The sequence below is a fragment of the Dipodomys spectabilis genome, unplaced genomic scaffold (genome assembly GCF_019054845.1).
Source record: "Dipodomys spectabilis isolate Male_0828 unplaced genomic scaffold, ASM1905484v1 ptg000140l, whole genome shotgun sequence".
Lineage (NCBI taxonomy): Eukaryota > Metazoa > Chordata > Mammalia > Rodentia > Heteromyidae > Dipodomys > Dipodomys spectabilis.
In genome coordinates this window covers 13,037,398-13,060,317 of record NW_024870817.1, presented here as the reverse complement: position 1 = coordinate 13,060,317, position 22,920 = coordinate 13,037,398, and the positions used below count along the sequence as shown (strand labels likewise).

The window sequence follows — 22,920 nt, the reverse complement described above, 5'->3', positions numbered from 1 at the left end:
CTCAGTCAGCCCAGAGGAAGGGTGAACATCCTGGGAATGTTCTCATAATGCTGTCTTTAATTGATGTTGAAAAAAGACCACCAGATTTCTTCAGATTACAGGATGCCTTTCTTCTTTTCCTTCAATTAGGACCTGGGGGGAGATTCAAATAAGAGTAGGATGTGGAGACTGATAAAACGGATCCATAGGTGTATTTCTAGCATGCCTGGCTAGAAGCACTAATTGTAGCTCTACAGTGTTAACATGCTCCCTTTTCTCTTAAACATGCCCTTGTCTGCTTGCTTCTAGCTGCAACTCACTTTTAATTGCCCATAAAATTGAACAGTGTTGATTGGGTAACTTGTTTGGTTGGTTTGGTTTTTGCTTGGTTTGCTTCCTAGGATATTCTGGGATTTAGAATGTGGTCAGGAATATTCTAATTCCTGCCCATAGAGTCAGAAGACTTGGTCTAAGTCCTGATGCTGTTACTTCCTGGCCTTGTATAAATTACAAGCCTTCTTTAACATGACAACCTCTTCCTCACTCATAAGTCTTGAACTCAGAGCCTGGGCCCTGTCCCTGAGCTCTCTTTGCTCAAGGCTAGCACTGTACCATTTTGAGCCACAGTTCCACTTCCAGTTTTTGAGTGGCTAATTGGAGATAAAAGTTTTAAGGGGACTTTTCTGCCCATGCTGGCTTTGAACCATGAGCCTCAGATCTCAACCTTCTGGAAGTAGTTACGATAGATAGGTGAAAATAGAATCAGGTAACTTGAGGGGAAGAGTGGGGTGAGGAGACTTGGGGACCTTTGGAAGGAATGACATCGTATTCATAAACTGCCATGTTGTATAACTAAAGATAATAAAAATATTTTTAAAATATTAGTGTAGTAGTAAGAGAAAGAAAATCCAGTTGCAATATGGATTTAGCAAGTCCCAAAATGTATGGAGAGTTAGGAGGAAGAAAAGGCAGGTCGTAAGATAGGAGGAGAAAGGCCATGAATACAGGTACTTTGTCTGTTCATATTCTTGTCAAGCAAATGTATTTGACATAGGTATATGCCTGTTCTCCAGACACACAGATAATATTCTAAGGTGAATGAGATCCCACATGTCTATCTTTCGCATCATCAATCAGCAAGGTTATTTTACAGCATAACAACATTAATACCTAGTTTAATTTAAATAAACATGATGATATTGAGCAACACATAAAAATTCACATAAATTTTTAAAGATTCTGTATGACGCATACACCCAAAAGATATCTTTGGCACAGATATAGCCACAAACTTCCAAGGGAGAATGGAACATTTATATTCTTTTCCTAAAGAGTTCCTCAAACTGAAAAGTTTGACATATAGTAGGTATGCTTGAATTTAGTTTTTGCAACAGGTAAATGTTATTAACTGAAGTTCAAAAAGTTAAGAAATGTCCCTTGTTTCATTCTGTTAGGTACTAATGATTTTATAATTTAAATTCAGGATTTTTTGGTTTCAAAACTTGAAACCTTTATGTTATAGAAGAAAGTAAGTGAGCTCTAGTTAAATATGAAGAAGGAAGTGTTCAATCATATGAAATATGAAAAAGTTACAGGTAGTTGAGAACTAAAAGGCAAGCTTGGCATTTGGCCGTTAGAAACCATTGAAGCCAGACTAAAACACATTGAATAGTGAGTTCAGACTACAATGACACACAGCCATTATAACATTATAACATTAACCATTCTAGTGGTTAAAATTAAGGAAAATAAACAAAATATGTAATATTAAATGCTAACATTGGAAATAGCTGCTGAACACATAAACACACTTTTTATTCTGGGATTTATCAGTTTTATTTTCTGGGATATAACCAAGAGATGTATTCTATAGAAGACAACACTATGAAGTGTTAACTGCAGCTTTCCAAATGATAACCCCAAACTTTAAGCTCCTCAAATGCCTGCCAGAAGTAGAAATAATATATGACATATATTCATTCAACAAAATACTGTGTGAAAATGAAAGGAGTGAAATATTTATACATGCAATAGCATGTGAATCTCAAAAGTATGGGTTAAGTGAAATAAGCCATGAAAGAAACAGGGCCACTGTGTTTCCATTTATCTGAACTTCAAGAAGAGGAAAAGCTGGTTGATAATGATACAAGTACAGATGGTGATTACTTTAAGTTACAAGGGTATTACCTGGGAAGTGTCATAAATGAAACTTACAAGGCATTGGAAATATTCTCTGTCATGATCTTGATTGTGGCAGCATGGGTCTATATATTTTAGAAACTTCATAGTCTATGAGTACGTATCCCACTATGTATACATATATACATATATATCCCAAATTAAGGAATAAAATGGACATTTTTAAGTATTCTGAGATGGTAAATGAGGACAAAGCAATAGGGGAAAAGATATTTTGTAAATGAAAGAATCAGAGAGGAAGTCCAACACCTAGGTAACACAAGGTCTAGAGTGTCAGAAAAGAAAAAGAAAATAGAAGATAAGATATTGATAAAAATAATTTCAAGAATTGAATAATATAATTCAGATAATCTCTTCAAATGCTTAGCACAAGAAACATAAGGTATATTATTATGGAGACATTTCAGAATACCATGAACAAAAAGAAGACATAAGAATTTCTATAGGACCCTGACCGTTAAGAAAATTCCATGTTAGGAATCAGAATGGTGTTAAGGTTTTTAAAAGTAATTCTGGAAGATTATCATGACTCTAGAATTATAACCATATAATTTTATCCAGAAATCTGTTCCTTGCTAAGCTACAACTCAATTGATGAAAAATTAAAAATATTTTAAGTCATACAAGGCCTCAAAAGAATTACCTTAAAAGCTGGGTGCTGGTGGCTCATGCCTATAATTCTAGCTCCATGGCAGGTGAGTTCTGAGTATGGTAGTTTGAAGACAGCCTGGGAAGGAAAGTACATGACATTTTTTAAACTTTTATTTTATTGTAAAGATGCTGTACAGAGGGGTTACAGTTACATGAGTAAGGTAATGAGTACATTTATTGCTCATAATGTTCTTACCTCCACTTAAACACAAAAAGTCAAGTGGGATCTATGTTTTTTTGGGCCTGGTTTACTTTTAAGTGAAGTAAGCCAGGCCCAACGAAACATAGGTTCCATGGTTTTCCTTATTTGCAATAACGAGTACATGTCTAGGACAAGCAAAAAAGGTCAAAAGCTTATATGACCATATAAGATGATGTTAAGTGAAATGAACCCCAAGGGACACACTGTTTTTTTCTTGCTTGCTATTGTTTTTAACATACTTATAATGTACTATATGATTCTCTTGTTTCTTTTGTATGTTCTTCCCCCTGGTGTAACCCCTGTTTTCACTGTATCTGATTCCAGTGTCCTGCATCTTGTATATGCATTTTTATAATTTGGGGAGGGGAAGAGATATAACAAAATGCTTAAATAAGGATACAGGTTGACCCATTGTAACAATGAGATGTACAAGACACTATGTTGAAAACAAACTTTACAATTTTGGGGGTTGGGGAGGGAGAAGTTGGGAAGGTGAGGAAGGAAGGGATGGTAGGGGAAAAAAGAGAAGGAGGTAACAATACTCCATAGGAAATGTACTCATTACTCATGTAACTGTAACCCCTCTGTTCAGTATCTTTACAATAATATATATATATATATGTATATGGAAAAGAAAAAAATGTCAAGTGGAAGTGTTCCTGTGGTAATAGAACCCTAGCCTTGAGCAAGAAAGATTAGGGACAGTGCTCAGTCCTTAATTCTAGCCTCGGGAAGGGCATACCCAAACACCTGAACAGGTGTGCATATGTGAGCATGTGCAGACGTGCACGCGCACACACACACACATGCGTGCACACACACACACACACACACACACACACACACACACACAGAGAAAAGATTTACCTTGATATATGTATCTCAGAAAGCTAAAAGAAATGCAGTTCAGTAAGAGGAAGGAAATGGGGAACATGTGGAACCCTGGGACTAAATGAATATGAATAACAAAGGAGAAATGCTTGTGGGAATGTAAGTTGACTCTCAGCTGCACACAGACTTAGGTGACCAACCTTGTAAAAATCTAGCTGGATTGAAGTCGTATTATTGACTTCTTTCAAAAGATGTGTAATAAGTCATCCCTATTGCTTTGTGTCTGTGGTGGCAAATCAGGGGAGGGGAGTGACAGCACAGAATCCTCATCGTGAGATGATGGGAGCACAGTACCACGTTCGCTTTGGAAAACCTACCCAAAGACATAAAGGCCTCCTACGCACCCTCACATCCTACTTCTAATGTTAACACATGGGTCTTAGGGAAGATTTTTATGATCCAAACTATAGCATAATATTACATTGTAACTTTGGTGATCATTACTTCTTTCAAATAGACCCTAAGGATTAAAATCATATTTTATTCTACTCACTCGTCACTCAAAAAATACCATTTCACTTAAGCTAATACAATTTCTGCTTATTTAAAACTAAAGCGATGAGTAATTGGTAGGTAGTTAAGAATTTATTTTTATATATATGCCACATTTTCTTGATCCATTCAATGAAATTCTATGCCTCCATCACAAAGAATGGCATCGCCCCATTTGTTAGGAAATGGGAAGACTTAGAAAAAACTATATTAGATGAAGTAAACCAGGCTCAAAGAAACAGGTCCCATGTTTCCCTTATTTACAATAACTAGTATAAGTCTAGGACAAGCAGAAAAAGTCAAAGCTATGTACATATGACCATATAAGATGATGCCAAGTGAAATGAATCCCAAGATAGGGAGACAACTTGTTTTTTATTTTCTCGCTATTGTTTTTAAATATGTAAAATGTAATATGTGATTTTTTTTCTCTTGTATGTTCTTCCCCCATGGTATAACCCCTGTTTTCACTGTATTTGATTCTGATGCCCTGCATCTTGTATATACATTTTTCTAATTTGGTGAGGGGAGGGGAAATAACAAAATGCTGAAACAAGGATATAGGTTGACCCATTGTTACAATGAGATGTACAAGACACTATGTTGAACATGAACTTTACAACTTGGGGGAGTGAGGGGGGAGTTTTGGAGGTAGAGAGGAAAGGGATGGTAGGGGAAAAACAAAGGAGGAGGTAACAATGCTCCATAGGAAATGTACTCATTACCTTACTCATGTAACTGTAACCCCTCTGTACACTATTCTTACAATAAAAAAGCATAAAAAAGAATTTGTTTTTAAAGAAAATAGCTTTTAATGGTGCTAGTAAAATCAAAACAGGTTTCCATTTCAAACCTAAATTCTAACTTATAGATTTGAAAATACTAACAAATGAGTTGGTATCCTGTACAGAAAGAATGTTTGTTCAACAATCATTCATTATATTCTCACTAAGTCTTATCCAACCCATTGTTAGTGGAATATCAACAAATAGAATCAGCAAGAAAGCTAAAATGTAGATATCAATGGAAGCTTCCACAAGTCCTAATTTTAGTCCAAGTTTCATGACTTAGGAGAATTAAACATTTTTCTTTGTGATTTGAACTCAGGATATATTGTGCCCAAGTCTCCTCTGAAATGTCCACTGTTAAAACTGTGGAGTGGACCTCATATAAACTTTACATTAATTTTTATTGGTGTTTTTGTTGGTTGTGGAGCTTTGAAATTGGAGCCTGGGCACTGTTCCTGAGCATTTTTGCTCAAGACTACCACATTGAGCCTTGGTCAACTTCTGGTTTGGGGGTGGTTAACTGGAGTCTGATAGACTTTCCTGCCTTGAGCTAGCTCCAAACTGCAATTCTCATTGCTCAGCCTCCTGAGTAGCTAGGATTATAGGCATGAGCTACCAGAGCTCAGGTTTATATTAGGTGTTGTGTGTGTGTGTGTGTGTGTGTGTGTGTGTGTGTGTGTGTGTGTGTGTGTGTGTGTGTGTGTGTGTGTGTGTGTGTAGTTTGTGTGTTTGTGGGGGGTTTTTTGTTTGTTTTTTGTTTTGTTTTGTTTTGTTTTTGTGCCAGACCTAGGGCTTAAACTCAGGGCCTGGGCACTGTCCCTGAGCTTCTTTTGCTCAAGGTTAGCACTCTACCACTTGAGACACACCGTCACTTCTGGTATTGAGGAATCAAACCCAGGGCTTCATGCATGTTAGGCAAGCACTCTACCACTAAGCCACATTCCCAGCCCAGTTTACATTAGTTTTTTTTTTTATTTATTTATTGTGAAAACACTGTATAGAGAAGTTACAATTACATGGGCAAGATAATGAGTGCATTTCTTATCAAGCATTGTTGCCTCCTCCTTTGTTTCCCCTACCATCCCTTGCCATCTCCCAGCCCCCCCCACCCCCCACTCCCACCCCCCCCACCCCTTACCCCTGGCCAAAGTTGTAAAGTTCGTTTTTTGACATAATGACTTGTACATCTCATTGTTGCAATGGATCCACCTGTATTCCTATTTAAACAATTTGTTTTGAAAACCGTTCCATCATTTTTAAGTAAATTTTTATTGTGAAAATACTGTATAGAGGGGTTACAATCACATGAGCAGGTATTCATATGACATATATTGAAAAGCAATTTTATGAAATTAATGTGTTTAAAAAATTATAATCCTTAGTAAAGATCTCCAGTCAGCTTTGACTGATTGTATAGAAATACTTGCATTAATAGGACTAGTTTTGAAAGTTATATGCAAATATTAATTCTATTTCCATATTTAAAGCACTTACTACAGCTATTGCATTTTAACTGTTTTCTGGAAGCATCATGTAAATAGCAAAGAACAGAGGAAATTTTTTTTTAAAAGTGAGCCCAATGCAGGGTTTGTCATTGGTTATGCATGAGACTGAGTTTCTGTTTCCTTATCAATCACAAAGGGATAATAATAACCTTACAGGATTAAGAGAATTAAAACCAGAGTTAAGTGAAGCAAATGATCTACCAAAACTAAACACTGTAAGAACACCACAGTGCTGACTACTTTCTCCCCTACTTATTTGAGCTAAAATATTGCCAATATGCACAAAATACTTGGGGCTTCAGGACAATGCTCGAATTTGCCTGCTCTTTTTTTAAAATAATTTTGAGAGTACTGGGTTTTCTTGAGGATGAAGCTCATTGTTAGTACAGTTTCTCTTTTTTGTTTTTTAATGGAGCTTCTCAAATATTGTCACCTTTGACATTCATCAATGTTGTGTTATTTCTTTACAAACAATTACACAAATGAAAACACCATTCACACTGGTCAGTAGTTGAAAACTCACAAGAAGCTGTAACATTATAATAGGTGTGTTCCTTTAAAATGTAATTTTATTGACCTTCAAGTTATTTACCATATTGAAATATTAGTTTACTCTTGTGGCTTGCTGTTCACACACCTAAATAGTTTCATGAAAATAATGGCACTTATTTATATTTTTTCAGCTTTTGTGTGTGTGTGTGTGTGTGTGTGTGTGTCTGTGTGTGCGCGCGTGTGTGTGTGTGTGTGTGTGTGAGAGAGAGAGAGAGAGAGAGAGAGAGAGAGAGAGAGAGGGAGACAGAGACAGAGACAGAGACAGAGACAGAGACAGAGTATGTAAAGGGGCCTTAACTCAGGGCCTCATGTTCTCACTGTGTTTTTTCACGGAAGGCTGGCACTCTGCCACTTGAGCCATGCTTCTACTTCTGGCCTTTTGGTGGCTAATTGGAGATAGATTTGTCTTCCTGGACTGCCTTCAAACTAGTATCCTCAAATCTCAGCCTTTGAATTTCTAGGATTACAGGCATGAACCACTAAAATTATACTTACTAATAATTTCATGAAGTCAATACAATAATTATTGCCTCCATTTTACATGGAAGGAAAGAGTCACAGGGATGTTTAGTAATTTTCTAAACTTCATAAAATATAGAAGTAATAGAATCAAATTTAAACTAAGAATTCCAGCTTTAGAGTATTTTGTTTATTTGCTTTGAGGGTAAAGTGACTATGAGATTTGAAAGTTGAGACTCTCCAGCCTATTCATTTCAGATATTCAAGTATCTTTAGCATGTTCTCATGACCTAGGTATCTACCAACACTGAGATGCAATCTGTATTTTGTGGCTTCACTGTCTTCCAAAGATCATATCTGTTGGAAATGGTAAAATAGACTAGACAAATTCTACAGTTTTGGCTCTTTTTCTGCATTCCATCATACAGTGAGCACTGCCTGCAGGATTCAGAGCAGAGACTGGCTGGGAAAGCAGTGCAATGAATGCCAGACAGGTGATTTCAACAAAATGTCTAAACTGGAAGGTGCCGGTGGCTCATGCCTATTACTGGTCCTAACTACTCAGGAGACTGAGATCCCTTAGGATTGAGATTCAAAGCCAACCCAGGAAGAAAAGTCTGTGAGACTTTATTTCCAATTAACAAGCAAAATCCCGGGAATGGAGCTATGTCTCAGGTAATAGAGTGCTACCCTTGAGCAAAAAATCTAAAGGGCTAAAGGACAGTGCCCAGGACTTGGGTTCAAACCCCAGTACCAGTATGGACAAACACACATACACACACCACACATACACACACACACACACACACACACACACACACAGAGAGATAAATAATAACTACAATTAGTTTTTCTTTCTTCAAAGACTTATGATATCTGATAAAGCAAGTCAAGTTGTTCATATTATACCAAATTAACTTCCCCAATCCCTCATGGTCATGACTAAGTTCTTTAGTTTTTGTCAGCCAGCTAATTATATTATGAACTTCTACAACTCCTGAGGTAGCCAACAAAATAAATTAACTTTTTACTTAATTTGAAGTGAAAGCATTAATTAACATAAGCTATAAGACTGTGTCATTTGTTAGTAAGCATTAGTAGAACTTGATTTTCTTGATTTTCCCACAATTTTATTAGCATAGTTAGTTGTACATGTGAGGTTCTTGTCTTAAATTCTTAGAGAGGAAAATGTTACAGAGTGAGCATAAGCAAGAAAGGGTGTAATTCTTATAGAAAATGTATTTAATTTTTTTATACCATATAAATCTAGATAAGATATTTTATATCTTTTATTATTTCAAAGACATAGATTTTATTTTCTTGTCAATCAAGTTTCTGTTACATTACTTTAAACTAGACCAATGAATTGGTTAAATAATTATTAAGTGTAATTAAAATACTTTCTGAAATCTGTAAGTAAACATACTATGTGGTATGCAAATGGTTACAAATCAATTAACTGAAGTAAAATAAACTCCACGGAAAGTTCAAATAGTACAATTCTTTACAAAGACTAAGTCAAAGACCAACAAAATGGGTCTTTGCAATGGATATGGATACTTACAAATGGGCAGGAATGGGCCAAAGAGTAGAAGAATGAAGTAGAAGAATGAAGTGGGGAGGAGGGAAACTGCAGGAATGAATTCATTGTATATACCAGAGAATTGAGAAAAATAAGGGAAGGGATGGGTTGAAAGGGGGTGAAGATGTAGAAGGGATGACAAAAATCAAGATGCATTGCATATATAAACTGCTTTGTTAAATGGTAAAAAAATAAAAATAATTCAATACATATCCTTAAGAAAAGTGAGGGAAGGGATGGGAGGTGGATTAGAGTGTTGAAAGGGGCAACGATGATCAAGATACACTGTTTTCATAATCTGTTTTACCGAGCTGCAACTCCTTTGTACAACTACTTACAGATAATAAAATCATTCACAAGAAAAAATACTTTCTGACATGTACAACAGGTGATACTTCTAATCCCAGCTGTTTGGGAAGAAACAGAAGAGACCAGCCCAGGCAAATACTTATTAAATTCTAATCTCAACAGGTAAATTTCCCCGGTAGTTCAGATCTGTCATTAAGTTTTAGTTCAGAGAATTGTGGTCTCAGGATATGACTCTGGGCCAAAAAACAAAAAACAAAAAAAAAAACTACCAGAAAAATAAGCATAAAAATATAGAATGCCTGCAATGGCAGAACACTGGTATAGCAAGTGCAAGATTCTGAATTCACATCCTAATACTGCCAGTAAACAGTTTTCTGTTAACAAATATTAAGATTACTTAACAAACATCAAAGTAATAAAGTGTATTTTTATTGACAACAGATATTCTGTATCTGAAAATTATATAAAATAATATAATTTTCATAGATATAATTGCCACAGAATAGTGACATTTTTTTTAGTAGCTGAAAGAGATAGGAAAAGGAAAAAAAATAGGAAGTAAGCTTGCTTCCACAGAATTCCTAAACTCAGTTACCAAAGAACTAAGACACAAAACTTTGGAAATTTAAGTCCATATGCAAACCTTTCCCGCAACCTTTGTGATGTTCAAATCATCTTGACATTTCATCTGACCTTTGAACTTGGCCTTCCTCCCAATGATATGCTTGAGAGCCTTCTGCACAAACAGGAAGTACGTGGCCTTAGTGATGGTCCCAATACATACACGCATCATTATAAGTGATTATTTTAAGACTTTTAAGTGGTTGAGAGCACAGGCTTTGAGGACAGTAAATTTGACCCAAATCTGGGACTGCTGTATCTTAGGTCTGTGACCTTGTTGAATTTACTAAGTTTTAGTGAGCCTCAGTTTTGTCCTCTTAAAATGGAGCCAATGATCTCAAAATTACAGAGGTTACTAAGAGAGAAGATGAAGTAATGCCTGTAGGGCATCTAACCCAGCCTTGAGCACATGTTAACCATCTGGTAAACTAGGAATAATTGTAGCAGTTGTAGTGATAGTAGTAGTTGTACTAGTACTGACAAAAATACCTTAGTACTTCTTTAGATGGATCTCACATACAAAAAGTTTTGCTGTTGGTGAATGACTCCTAGAGAACTGTATCTCAGACAGAAAAAACCACTTCTTATAGAGAAGAAAAACTCTTTTATAAAAATTTGGAAAAAATTTTTTAACTTAAAATCCAACTGTTATTTTTTACAAAATGACTTGTAAGTACGTCTTTGAGAATGGCAGTTATTACAAACATTATACCAACAATATGCACAGACAAGCTGTGCTATTTTGTTTTCAATGATAAATGATAACATTTGATCGACTGACTTATTTAAAGCTCTATGCTAACACAAATACCTTGCTTCTAACTATGCACACACTATCTTAAGGAACATGCTCATCTGCAACTGCCTCTGGCTCAGTTATAACTCTGGACTTCATTTGTGCATATTTCACTTCCTATATCTGATGAGAAAACAGAGGCACATTTAATCATTTAGCAGTAATACGTAGCACAAATATCTATTTTATTTCCAACATCAGAGACAGGATCCACTGAGGACAAGACATGTATATAATACACCATTTGAAAATCGTAAATGTGATTGATTTTTGTACTGTATTTTCTCCATGACAACTACAAAACGAATAATAATTATACAAACCTGTCCAGACGAGTGTCTGTCATTCAATAGTTGCCAAAAACTACTATATTGCATAAAACATCTCTAGGACACACCTAAAATATTCAGAGGTGCATTTATCTTAGCTCTCAGGGTTCTTTCCCTTTAATACAACTATATATTTTATATAACAGCTCAAATATATATTATATACATATATAGAAGGGAAGAAGATTAAGGAGAAAAGGGCAGAGAGAGAGAGAGAGATGCAGGGAAGCGGGAAATGAAAGCATGGTATAAAAGTGAACACAATAAATTTTGTATCCTCTGACATGAAGACCCTTTGGAGGGACAGGTTAGCCAAGTGTATTTAAAGTTTTCTGTATATTGTTGGGAGCAATGAACTGACTATAATTAAGGAAGATGTCAGCAGTGAAAGTTCAGATTTGGTATTGACAGAATATTCCTGACACTTATTAAGTATTCTCTTAGGAGATAGAGGAGAAATACAAATGAAAAAGATGTTAGCTGCAGGCGAGTGGGAGTAGTAAACACAGTATGTCATCATAGGTAATGAAGAAAGATATAAGAAGTTAAGCATGGCATCTTTCCAAGGGCTTTGTTCATCGGAACATGCTCCAGGCAGTCCCTACTGAGCAGTTAAGTAGGAAAAATAAATACAACTGGTAGCCTTTACTTAAGCATTATGTTTCCACTTCTGTCTTCTGTTGAATTTCGTAGGGAAATATAGGTATCATCACTAAGTTCTATTGATTTTTTTTATTTTGTTCTCCAAGTAAGTTTTTATTTTTTATTGTGATCTTTTATATGTAATATATTGTTAAAGGTCTTCAGATAGCTTTTAGTGTTTCTACTTGAAGAAAGTTTAAAAGTTGCTCAGAGAAAATGTTGATGAAAAGTTTAAACAAAAGGGTGTCTGTCACTGCAGACTGCATTCATATGAGGAGAAGTCCTGACACTGGTGAATGCCGGGCTCACTGCAGCGTGACGCTGGTCACACACCAGCGTGTGAAGCTCCCTTGGTCTTCAGTGTCAGTTACTCACAATTTTCTATCAAAAGACATATTGTAGGCATAGATGATTTGTAAGGAACCAAGCTAACTTAGCTGTAAACTTTTTGTGGGTTTATTTTTACTTAAAAATTGTGCTTTTTCTCATCAAAACTAATATTTAAAATAACCTGTCCACTAATTTTGAAAGAAAATAGGAGGAAGCTTTTGTGGTCAAGAAAAGTCACCTGCACAATAAACAAAAAGAAAAGTCACCTGACTTAGAACACGCATACACAGAACACTCCAGGTCATCATGAGGATGATTTTTGCTCTAAACAGAGCACCATGAAGGTGGTAAAAGTATAGATGAAGATATCAAATAATAGTAGCAGTATCCAAAACATATTAAATACCCACTGTATTCCTACTTTAAGCCTAGATAGCAGAAAAAGGACCTCCAAATTGAAACAAGAAATAGAAACACATATGACAGTAAACATCAGACATAGAACACTAATAAGACATTTAAGACATAAACAAGGTGGACTTTAACAACTTCCCTGGAAAACTGTTTTGTAAGACTTTCCTGGCTGTGGCACAAGAAGAAGCTGGCACACTGAAGAAACTAAAGCAGATAAGGGGAGAGTCTAGGGAAAGCCAGATGGCTAAAGAGTTTGCAGGGGAAAGAAAACGGAACACAGAGAAGTTGCTGGAGGTTAGCAGAACCCGCGCTCCCCCACTTCAGCTGAGTATACATCAACCCATGTGCATAGAAAGCACTGGAAGCTGGAGGATATCTAGAAGAAAGAGGGAAGCATCCCAGGTACAATGCCAAGAGTAGTACATACTCATATGTGTTACATAAAAAAAAAATTAAGATTCACACAATTTGGATAGAGAATATAGAGATGTTTTGCCTTCATTGGGGGAAAATGAGCCTTAGAGTGAACACTATACTTCTGCCCAAGAAACTTTTTTTTTTGCCTAAGAAATTTTTAACAGCAAGATTAAAAACTTCAAACAGCTTCCAGATACATCCTAGACCAAGCTACAAAATATAGGAGTACAAGTATCCAACACTCAAAAAGAAATGGCTTTTATTCAAACATGCCTGACAAAAGAGGGAAATAACCATATAACCTGATGTTAAACTAAATGAACCCCAAGATAGGGACACAAGACGTTTTATCTTTGTTGCTGTTCTTTTAGATGTACTTATAATGTACTATATTTTATTGTTGTTTCTTTGTAAGTTCTTCCCCCATGGTACAATCCCTGATGTATCTGATTCTGGTGTCCTGCATCTTGTATATACATTTTTCTAATTTTGAGAGGGGAAGGGAAATAACAAAATGTTGAAATAAGGATTCAGGATGACCCTTTATAATAATGAGATGTATAAGACACTATGTTGAAAATGAACTTTACAACTTTGGGGGAGGGAAGGGAGGAATTGGGGAGGTGGGGAGGAAAGGGCTGGTAGGGGAAAAATAAAAGAGGTTGTAATAATGCTCCATAGGAAATGGACTCATTACCTTGCTCATGTAATTGCAACCCCTCTGTACAGTATCTTTACAATAAAAATATATAAAGAAAAAAAGGAAAATATGGTACAGAATTAGGATACTAATCAATAAATTAACAACACTGAATGTTTTTAAAAGGGATTTAAAATAATTATTATAGCTGAGTTCCAAATATTTAAACAGATGCTAACCTGGAACTGGTGGCTCATATCTGGCATCCTATCTACTCAGGAGGCTGAGATCTGAGGATTGTGGTTTACAACCAGCCTGTGCAGGAAAGTCAGTGAGACTCTCATCTCTAATTAATCTCCTAAAAGCTAGAAATGGAACTGTGGGTCAAGTGTTAGAGTGCTAGCCTTAAGCAAAAATGCTCAGGAATGGTGCACAAGCCCTGAATTCAAGTCCCAAAAACACCAAAAAGAAGAAAAATATGTAAATATATAGATAATATCAATTCAATTTTTACATGAAACCCATTGTGTGAGACGAGAAATACACTGGAGAAGATTAAAGCAGATTAAGGACAATGGGAGAAAAATTAGCGAACTAGAAAGGACATCAATGTAACTTTCCAAAATGAAAATCTAAAAGAAGAGAAAAATCACATCAACAGAGCATTACTGAGCTATAGGAATGGCACAGGGTGAAAGAAGTTAATAGATATGTAATTGAGGTCAAAGATAATGTAGATGAAAAACTATCTGAAAAAATTAATTATATTTTTTCAAATTGATTGAAACTATAAGCCCACAGATTTATGAAGCTTGGTGCCCCTCAAATGCCCACTATATTTCTACTTTCAGCCTAGATAGAGTGCAAAGGACATTCAAATTGAGAGAAGAAATAGAAAACTGTATGAGAGTAGACATCAGTCTTTGAACTTCAGTATGAAGACACTATTCCAAGGCACACAGATAAAATTGGTCAGAACTAAAGATACAGGGAAAAATCCTACAAGCAACAACTCTAAAAACAGAACAAAATAAAACTACCCATATTTCATTCATGGGAAGGAAGATAAGAATTACAGCAGATGTCTTTTTGTCAAAAATAATGCAAATGAGGAGGTACTGCAGCAACATGTTTAAGCTCCCAGAGAAAAGTTATTTTAAGTCTCTTCAATGCCTTTCCAATGAAGGTTAAATAAAGATGACATCAAATATACAAGCCCAAAGAAGTTATGGCTAGCAATAAAGTCATTCAGGCAGCAGGAAAATGGTTCCAGATGGAAATATGTTCCTATAAAAATCCACAAAGAACAAGAAAACAGATAAACAAGAGAGTAATAAGAAATTTTTTCTTATTATCTAAGTATATTTTAAGGGACATTAACTCTGAAACAAATGATAGCAATGTACAGTGAGGTTTATAAGAATTGTACTTGTAAACCAAGAAAGAATAACTAGGGGAGAAGAAGCAATATTAAAGTGTGGTGTTGGCAGGTAACACACTGTGAGAAGCAACACACCTTGCATACCCCTCATCACCAAAGAAACAAATTTTCTTTGTGTGTGTATGTGGGAGGGGGTACTGAGAATTGAACTCAGGTCCTCCCATTTGCTAGGCAAGTGTTCTACTACTTGATGCCTGCTTCCAGTCCTTTTGCTGTAGTTGGTTTGTCAAGATAGGGTTTCATGGTAACTTGGCTTTGAACCAAGTTACTTCTACCTCTGTCTCCTGCCTCCCAAGTAGTTTGGGTAATATGCTACCATATTCAGCTGTTTCTAAGATAAGTCTTATGTTAACTTTTGCCTGGGCTGGCTTCAAGTGACAATCCTCCTATTTCCACCTTCTGAATAGCTAGAATTACATTCATATGCCCAGATGGAAAAAATTTTTAATGCAGTTTTAGCAACTAAAAATGATTTTGTATTACAATAGTGCAGTAGCTATCCTATACTTAACATTCCACAGTTAATCAACTTACAATATAAGCAAATTGAAGTAGAAAAATGCTTTGATAATATTAATACAGAAATAGTATTTGACAAACATGTTACCCTCATTTTTCCCCACTTTCCTTCCTCCCACCTCCCCCACAGTTGTACTGATCATTTCCAACATATTGTCCTTTGTCAAGAAATGTACTTATTACCTTACTTACGTAACTGTAACTCCTTGACAATGAAAACAAAAAGGTGTCATCAAAAGAGACTCCACTGTGAGAATTACTTCTGAGCAAAGGCTAGAGGTTGGTTGAAATAAAAATACAGATATTTAGGTAATGCCAGGGTTTGACAATTCAAACTTACTTTTATGTTTTGTTATACATGTTGTTTTCTGGTAAAGGCTGCAGATGTAAAGAATGCTTCTCATTCTTCTCTTTCAATCAGCTTTGACCCATACTAAGAATTTTATTTTCAAGTCTATTTCCTATTTTATACTCAGTTAAAATGAATGGATATTATGGGACTGTCTATCAGTGAGAACAATGCAGTTTACTTTGAGGATTTCCTCCTAAGAACTAGAGAGCAACAGCATTATTCAGAGTTCCTTAGAAACACAAAATTTTATAAATTGTCAATCTCAAAATTAATCATGTATTTTCCTTAGAGTTTTTAGAATAGTCATTATAAAGATGATGTACAGAGGGATTACGGTTATCATCCCTTTCCTCTTTCTCTCCCAGTTTTTCCCTCCCTTTCCTCACCCACAAGTTGTATAGTTCATTTTCAACATAGTGCCTAGTGAGTACTACTGCTGTATTTGTTCACATGTTGGTCACTCCATTTCTGTAACCCCCTGATCTTCCCAAAGTAAGAAAAATGAAAAAAAGACCAAAACAAAAAGTATTTGTCTTATTAATCATATGAGTGTAGCCAACACATCAACTTATTTTCCATGTGAATGAATGAAGAAAGCAGTGCCTCTCCACAATATTCTGCATCGATTTTAGCGTGATTTAAACATAGAAATGCCTGCTTCTCTTCCAGATTGTGTTCCTGGCATCTGCATATGCAAGTCCCCAACTCACCGAGGAGAGCTGCGCAGCCATGGCTGCTGTCACACATTACCTGTATCTTTGCCAGTTCAGCTGGATGCTCATTCAGGTTGGTACTAGGTCCCTCCATCCTCTAATACCCTTCCATGATCTAGGTGGGGAGGTCTTAGCATCGGATATTCTTTATGCTAAAACTGAATTATTCCACATAACCAACACCCAGACTATAAAGGATTCCATATTAGATAGCAAAGTAGGATTGTAAACATGAGAGGGACAGGAGATGAAGATTGCAATGTGGACCCTATTAGGTATGGTGTAAAACTTGAGCTTTTATCTAGTGGAAAGGATAAAATTCAGCCCAAGCCCAGAACTGCAGCATTGTTTACCACAGCTAAGATATGGAACCAACCCAGAGGCCCCTCAGTAGATGAATGGATCAAGAAAATTTGGTATATAGATACAATGGAATTCTATGCCTCCATCAGAAAGAATGACATTGCCCCATTTGTTAGGAAGTGGAACTACTTGGAAAAATTTGTATTAAGTGAAGTAAGCCAGGCCCAAAGAAGCATAGGTCCCATGGTTTTCCTTATTTGCAATAACTAGTATATGTCTGAGACAAACAGAAATGGTCAGATAAGTTGATGTTAGGTGAAATGAACCCCAAGATAAGGACTCAAATGGTTTTTCTTTCTTGCTATTGTTTCTAACATATTTATAAGATGATTTCTTTGTTGCTTTGTATGTCCCTCCCCCATGGTATAACCCCTGTTTTCAGTGTATTTCATGTTGTGGAGGGGAAGGGAAAAAACAAATTGTTTAAATAGGGATACAGGTGGACCCACTGCAACAATGAGATGTACAAGACATTGTCGAAAAACGAACTTTACAACTTTGGCTGGGGGGGGGGAGGGGGAGGGGAGGGCAGGGATAGTAAGGGGAAACAAAGGAGGAGGCAACAATGCTTGATAAGAAATTACTCATTTACCTTGCTTATGTAATTGTAACCCCTCTGTATGGTATATTTACAATAAAAAAACTTATTAATAAAAATTTTTTAATAAAAAATTAAGCATCAAAAGGGATAAAAAAAGAATAAAATTCACTTAAAGGGAATGATGTAAATTTTGGAATGACATTCCTGTTGGTTGTGAGTTGGAGATAGGATAGCCTGGACAAAGGAATGAATTAAATGTCTTAGTTGTATCACATTGTGATTGACATAATCTCATGTGGCTTTCTCAGTGTGTATGTAAACTGGTTTATGTATACAGATGAATTCAACCACTTGCATATTTTTATTGTTGTTGTTGATGATAACGATGATGATGACATGGTATTTGATTTAACAAGACTAAAAGTGGTATAAGTAGAAAGAGAATGAGGTAGTATACCACACAGGCTCAAGAGAGGCGTATTTCTAAGGTAGGTTATTATAAGAGTGGATGCTGAAGAGCAGGGGAGCTGTGCTATACAGTCAACAGAACTAATTAGAACAAGCAGGGTCTAAGAGTTGAGTTTAAATTCTGGCTCTCCCACTCACTGTATAAGCCTAACTAAACAATAACTCCCTCCAAAGTTTGTTTCTAAATGTACTTAGAGGCCTAATACTCCTTGCCCATAGAAATAGCGTTTTAGAGCTCTTTGAGTGTCTCCTATCAAGAAGGATTTTTTAACTTAGCCATATAACATAAAACATATCTGCTGAATTTAAGATAAATTTTGTGGTAACAGAATGCTTTAGGAGTGTATCAATTGAAGCTACCATTTTAGCACATGGGTTGTTGTACGGTGCTTAGATTGAGGTGCAGAAGGTCTTTGTCTACCCTGGCCTATTCAGAGTTTCTGATGAACAACTTGGATGAAAAGGCAGGAAATCTTCAGATGAGAAAGCCAAAAGGTTAGTGAGCACTGCAAGCTGCCTGCATTGACATGACAGGTAGAGTCAATGTGATGAAGCTGAACAGATAGGTTACCTACTAGAATGAGAGAGCGTCATCTGATGAAATTTAATGTAAATGAGTCGAAATTTTAGTTCAGAGTAAACTAAGTAGCAATCAAACAGGGGAACAGAATACTACCTTGATTGCAATGAGGAACTGTATAGAAGTGACTGTGGTTACAATGTAATCTGTAATTAGGTCAAAGCTTAGGAAAGCAAGTTTTGATCTTTTATTACCAATGGAAGTACCAAAGTTGAAGAAACGACGTCTAGAAACAGAGTAAATCCAATCACTACAATTTATTCAAATGCCAGAGAAATGGCCAACTATCACACATGCTTAGATGGATTTCCTGCTTTTGCAACATCATTAAACAAAGTGGTAAATAAGATTTCACTCAACTTAAAGGAGATCGGTGTGTGCTCAATCTGTTCTTCCAGTCTTAGTAAATTTGATTGTGGCTGATGCACAGTGAGTAAATTAATTAGATTTCTGTATGGTTCGTGGTTTAGGAAAACTATTTAAAGTGTCAGTGAAGTTTAATGTATTTCAGATGGTGCACCACACATTTTTCATGGTTTGTGGTGCGACCGCAGGAAAAATTGCAGTAACTTCTGAATTCTAGGTAAGTTTCTTTTAATAGGTTACTTTGTGGTCAGAGGTTGCCACTTTACTAGCCTACATGTTCCCTTTTATAAGATGCTATGTGCAGACTTCCATCCCGTTTTCCGTACGGGGAAGACCCGCCGCTGGTGGCGTGGAGCATTTTCTGGGCGGTTTTCCACACTTCGAATAAGGCCCCCCCCTCCCCCCCAGTTACACGTGAGCAGACGAGTCGCAAAGGAGAGTTAAAGGATTTGACCCAAACATGGATATCAGACCAAATCATACAATTTATATCAACAATATGAATGACAAAATTAAAAAAGAAGAATTGAAGAGATCCTTGTATGCCCTATTTTCTCAGTTTGGGCATGTGGTAGATATCGTGGCTCTGAAGACTGAAGATGAGAGAGGCCTTTGTTATATTTAAGGAACTGGGCTCCTCTACAAATGCTTTGCGACAGTTACAAGGATTTCCATTTTATGTCAAACCAATGAGAATCCAATATGCTAAAACAGATTCTGATATAATATCTAAAATGCGTGGTACTTTTGCTGACAAAGAAAAGAAAAAGGAAAAAAAGAAAGCTAAAACTGTGGAGCAGGCTGCAACAACTGCAAACAAAAAGCCTGGACAGGGAACACTAAATTCAGCTAGTTCCCAAGGAAATTCAACACCAAATCCTCAGGTCCCTGATTACCCTCCAAACTATATTTTATTCCTTAATAACTTACCAGAAGAGACTAATGAGATGATGCTGTCCATGCTGTTCAATCAGTTCCCTGGTTTCAAGGAAGTCCGTCTGGTACCTGGGAGGCATGACATTGCTTTTGTTGAATTTGAAAATGATGGGCAGGCCGGAGCTGCCAGGGATGCTTTGCAAGGTTTCAAGATCACACCGTCCCATGCCATGAAGATCACCTATGCCAAGAAATAACATTTGGGCTAGTCTTCCTTAAAGGACTTGACACTATTTGTAGTGTTTGTTTTGATAACATTTGGTCAGGTCATTTAAAGTTGAAGTTGAAAGGACTGAAAGTGAAATTGTTGTGACATTTTAAAAAAATCATCCAGTTTTTCTTTAGCTTCAGTTAACTGTGAAATATTAAGGCCTTAATTTTGTACAATAAACTTATGTGTATCCTAAAAAAAAAAGATGCTGTGTGCCAAACATTTTTCAAGCTGAAAAATCTATTTTTAAACATTATGTATTAGGTTGGACTACTGTTAACCCAATCTTATTAGTCAAATTTGCTTGAATTATTTTAAGGAATACTAATACTTGAATGGTTCATATTTTATAGTATTAGAGGATAGAATCTGACATTATGTTTATGTTCACATAGCTTGTAAGGATAATAAGTTAATCATTAATTTTGAGTCATTGGGTTATGCATGCTAGAATTTTTGTTTACATTTGCATCATGTATTAACTCTTAAAATAAAAGCTCTTTATTTTGGAAAGTTATTTTGTTGTCTCAGCTGTAAATACTTTAGAAAACATTTGAAGATATTTTAGAGGAGCTAAAGTGACCAAGCTGCATTAGGTAAATTTTCTTATCAGACATGACAGCAGCAATAACAGTACCTTTCTGTGCAAACTGGAAAGATCAAATGAATTAATACATGGAGGAAGCTAAAGGTGGTGTCTTGCTCAGAAATCTTGCACACTCTACACAGTTTTTCATTGCTTAGGGTAAATAATATAGAAGGGATCTGAAAATGTAGTCTGTTTTTCTAGTATAGTTACTATATTTTTTTTGTTAAAAAAAAAAGTCCGATGGAAGTGGTGGAAAGACAGCTGACTGAGTGGAACACATGTTGCAAATCCTTAAGCAGCTGGATAATCTCTCTGCTCTTTATGAAAGCCCTTGCACAGTGTATACAGACTACATAACTAGCAGACTTGATTCTATTTCCTCAGTTTCCTCTTTCCTTTGACAGAGAAATTATTCAGTACATGGTGGGAATGGAGTAACTAAATATTTTGCTTATTTTGTTTTAAAGCAAACAACTTACCAACTCCCCCCCGGGCCAGGAACACTGAGTTGTCCTGTTTGCAATTCATGTCACTTTACTCAGTGGCATTACGGAAACCATTTCCCATTTCCTTAAGATAGCAGGGTCATGTTTACTCCAACAAAGACTCATGAGACTTTAAAATCTTGTGTATCTCTATTTTGCCAGGTTGTTATTTTATTTTTACACCTTTCTTATGTTTTGGTTTGGTTTCGTTCTAGAGATAGCATGTGCTAATGGAACCAAACCTAAAAGCTTCAAAGAAATATAGAATAAAAGCATGTCTCTTTCCTACTTTTTCACATATTCTCTGTTTCCTGCTCTATCTGTAATGCTATGACCAAAGCTAAACATTGCTAATGGCTTCCTGTGTATCCCTCCAGAGATATGCTACAAATAGACAAAATATTTATAAATATATAAACAAACATGCATATGTGTCCTTGAATGTGTATATATTTTAGCATACTCAGGCATATGTATTTATATGTGTTTATCTAAATTTAGACATTTTAAATTCACTGTATTGAACTATACTTTTTTCCTATACTATAGCATGGCTATTGTATAATTTATTTTTGCAGTATCTGATTGATGAAATTCTGCTTCTTGCCAGTTGTTTGATGCTATTATCAACAATGCTTCTTTGAACATGCTTGTACTTTGAATATTTGCACACTCAGGGAGTATTCAGATAACTAGTTCCTAGACATTGTGTTAATGCTTGTATAAAAAGATCTTTGGTTGGTTTATAAGATTATGAGTGAATCCAAGAAAGAAAACACATTATAAGTAAATTATTTGAGACATTTCATATGCAATAATCAATTAGACATATAACTTTGCCTATATATTCATATGCCTAGTTGATGACTATCTCAAAGCACCACATTAAATTGCAATCTGCTGAGAGCTTTCTGCCCTCCTTACGAAATATGATCAGATCTTAGATTTTTTCCTTTTAGTTTATTCATCTCATATCTAGAGACACTACCTAATCCAAATAAAGTTTAGTCAAAGAATACATTTTTAAGTAGCAGACTAAAGATAGAAATCTAACTTTGCAACTATGCTTGAGCATTTACATCTTAAATTCTCCATATAAACAGGCTAGGAGAAAACAAATAATCAGATTATTTCTCTATTGGGCATAAAAGCAACTCTGTGCCAGTCCATAGCAACAGGAAAAGGGAAGCTAAATTTAGCCTTGTTTTTCCTTTGTCATTGGTTTAATTTGAAGGGACATCAAAAGAATGAGGGATACCAGACTGGTAATTACTAAGATAGACACAATATAGCCAAGAAATACTGAATTCTCCATGCTTCAGAAACCATTGCAATTTATTTCATGCATGTATATATATATGCATATATATAGAGACAGACAGACAGACAGACAGAGACAGACAGACAGACAGACAGAGACAGAGAGAAGACAATGGGAACAAGGATATGTAGTAACATTTCTTACATTCACATCTGAAATGAATGATTAAGAGCATATGGTAATGGAAAGAGTTGATAGTGTTTTTGATCGCTACTGAACTTAATGGTATAAATCAAT

At 35.9% G+C, this 22,920-nt stretch overlaps 2 protein-coding genes across 2 annotated transcripts in view; both read left to right on the top strand.

Moving 5' to 3' along the window:
- The window catches only part of Adgrv1 (adhesion G protein-coupled receptor V1), a 479,179-nt gene that overhangs the window by 289,768 nt on the left and 166,491 nt on the right, over positions 1 to 22,920 (top strand). Inside the window, exon 83 of the mRNA XM_042690972.1 lies at positions 16,780 to 16,896. Coding sequence (XP_042546906.1) covers positions 16,780 to 16,896 — 117 coding nt within the window. The remainder of the gene's footprint in view (positions 1 to 16,779; positions 16,897 to 22,920) is intronic.
- On the top strand, positions 19,546 to 20,482 carry LOC122117267 (U2 small nuclear ribonucleoprotein B''-like). Its single transcript, XM_042690973.1, is given in 2 exon segments — positions 19,546 to 19,735; positions 19,737 to 20,482. Coding segments are annotated over 2 exon segments (672 nt in total). The 5' UTR covers positions 19,546 to 19,601; the 3' UTR covers positions 20,275 to 20,482.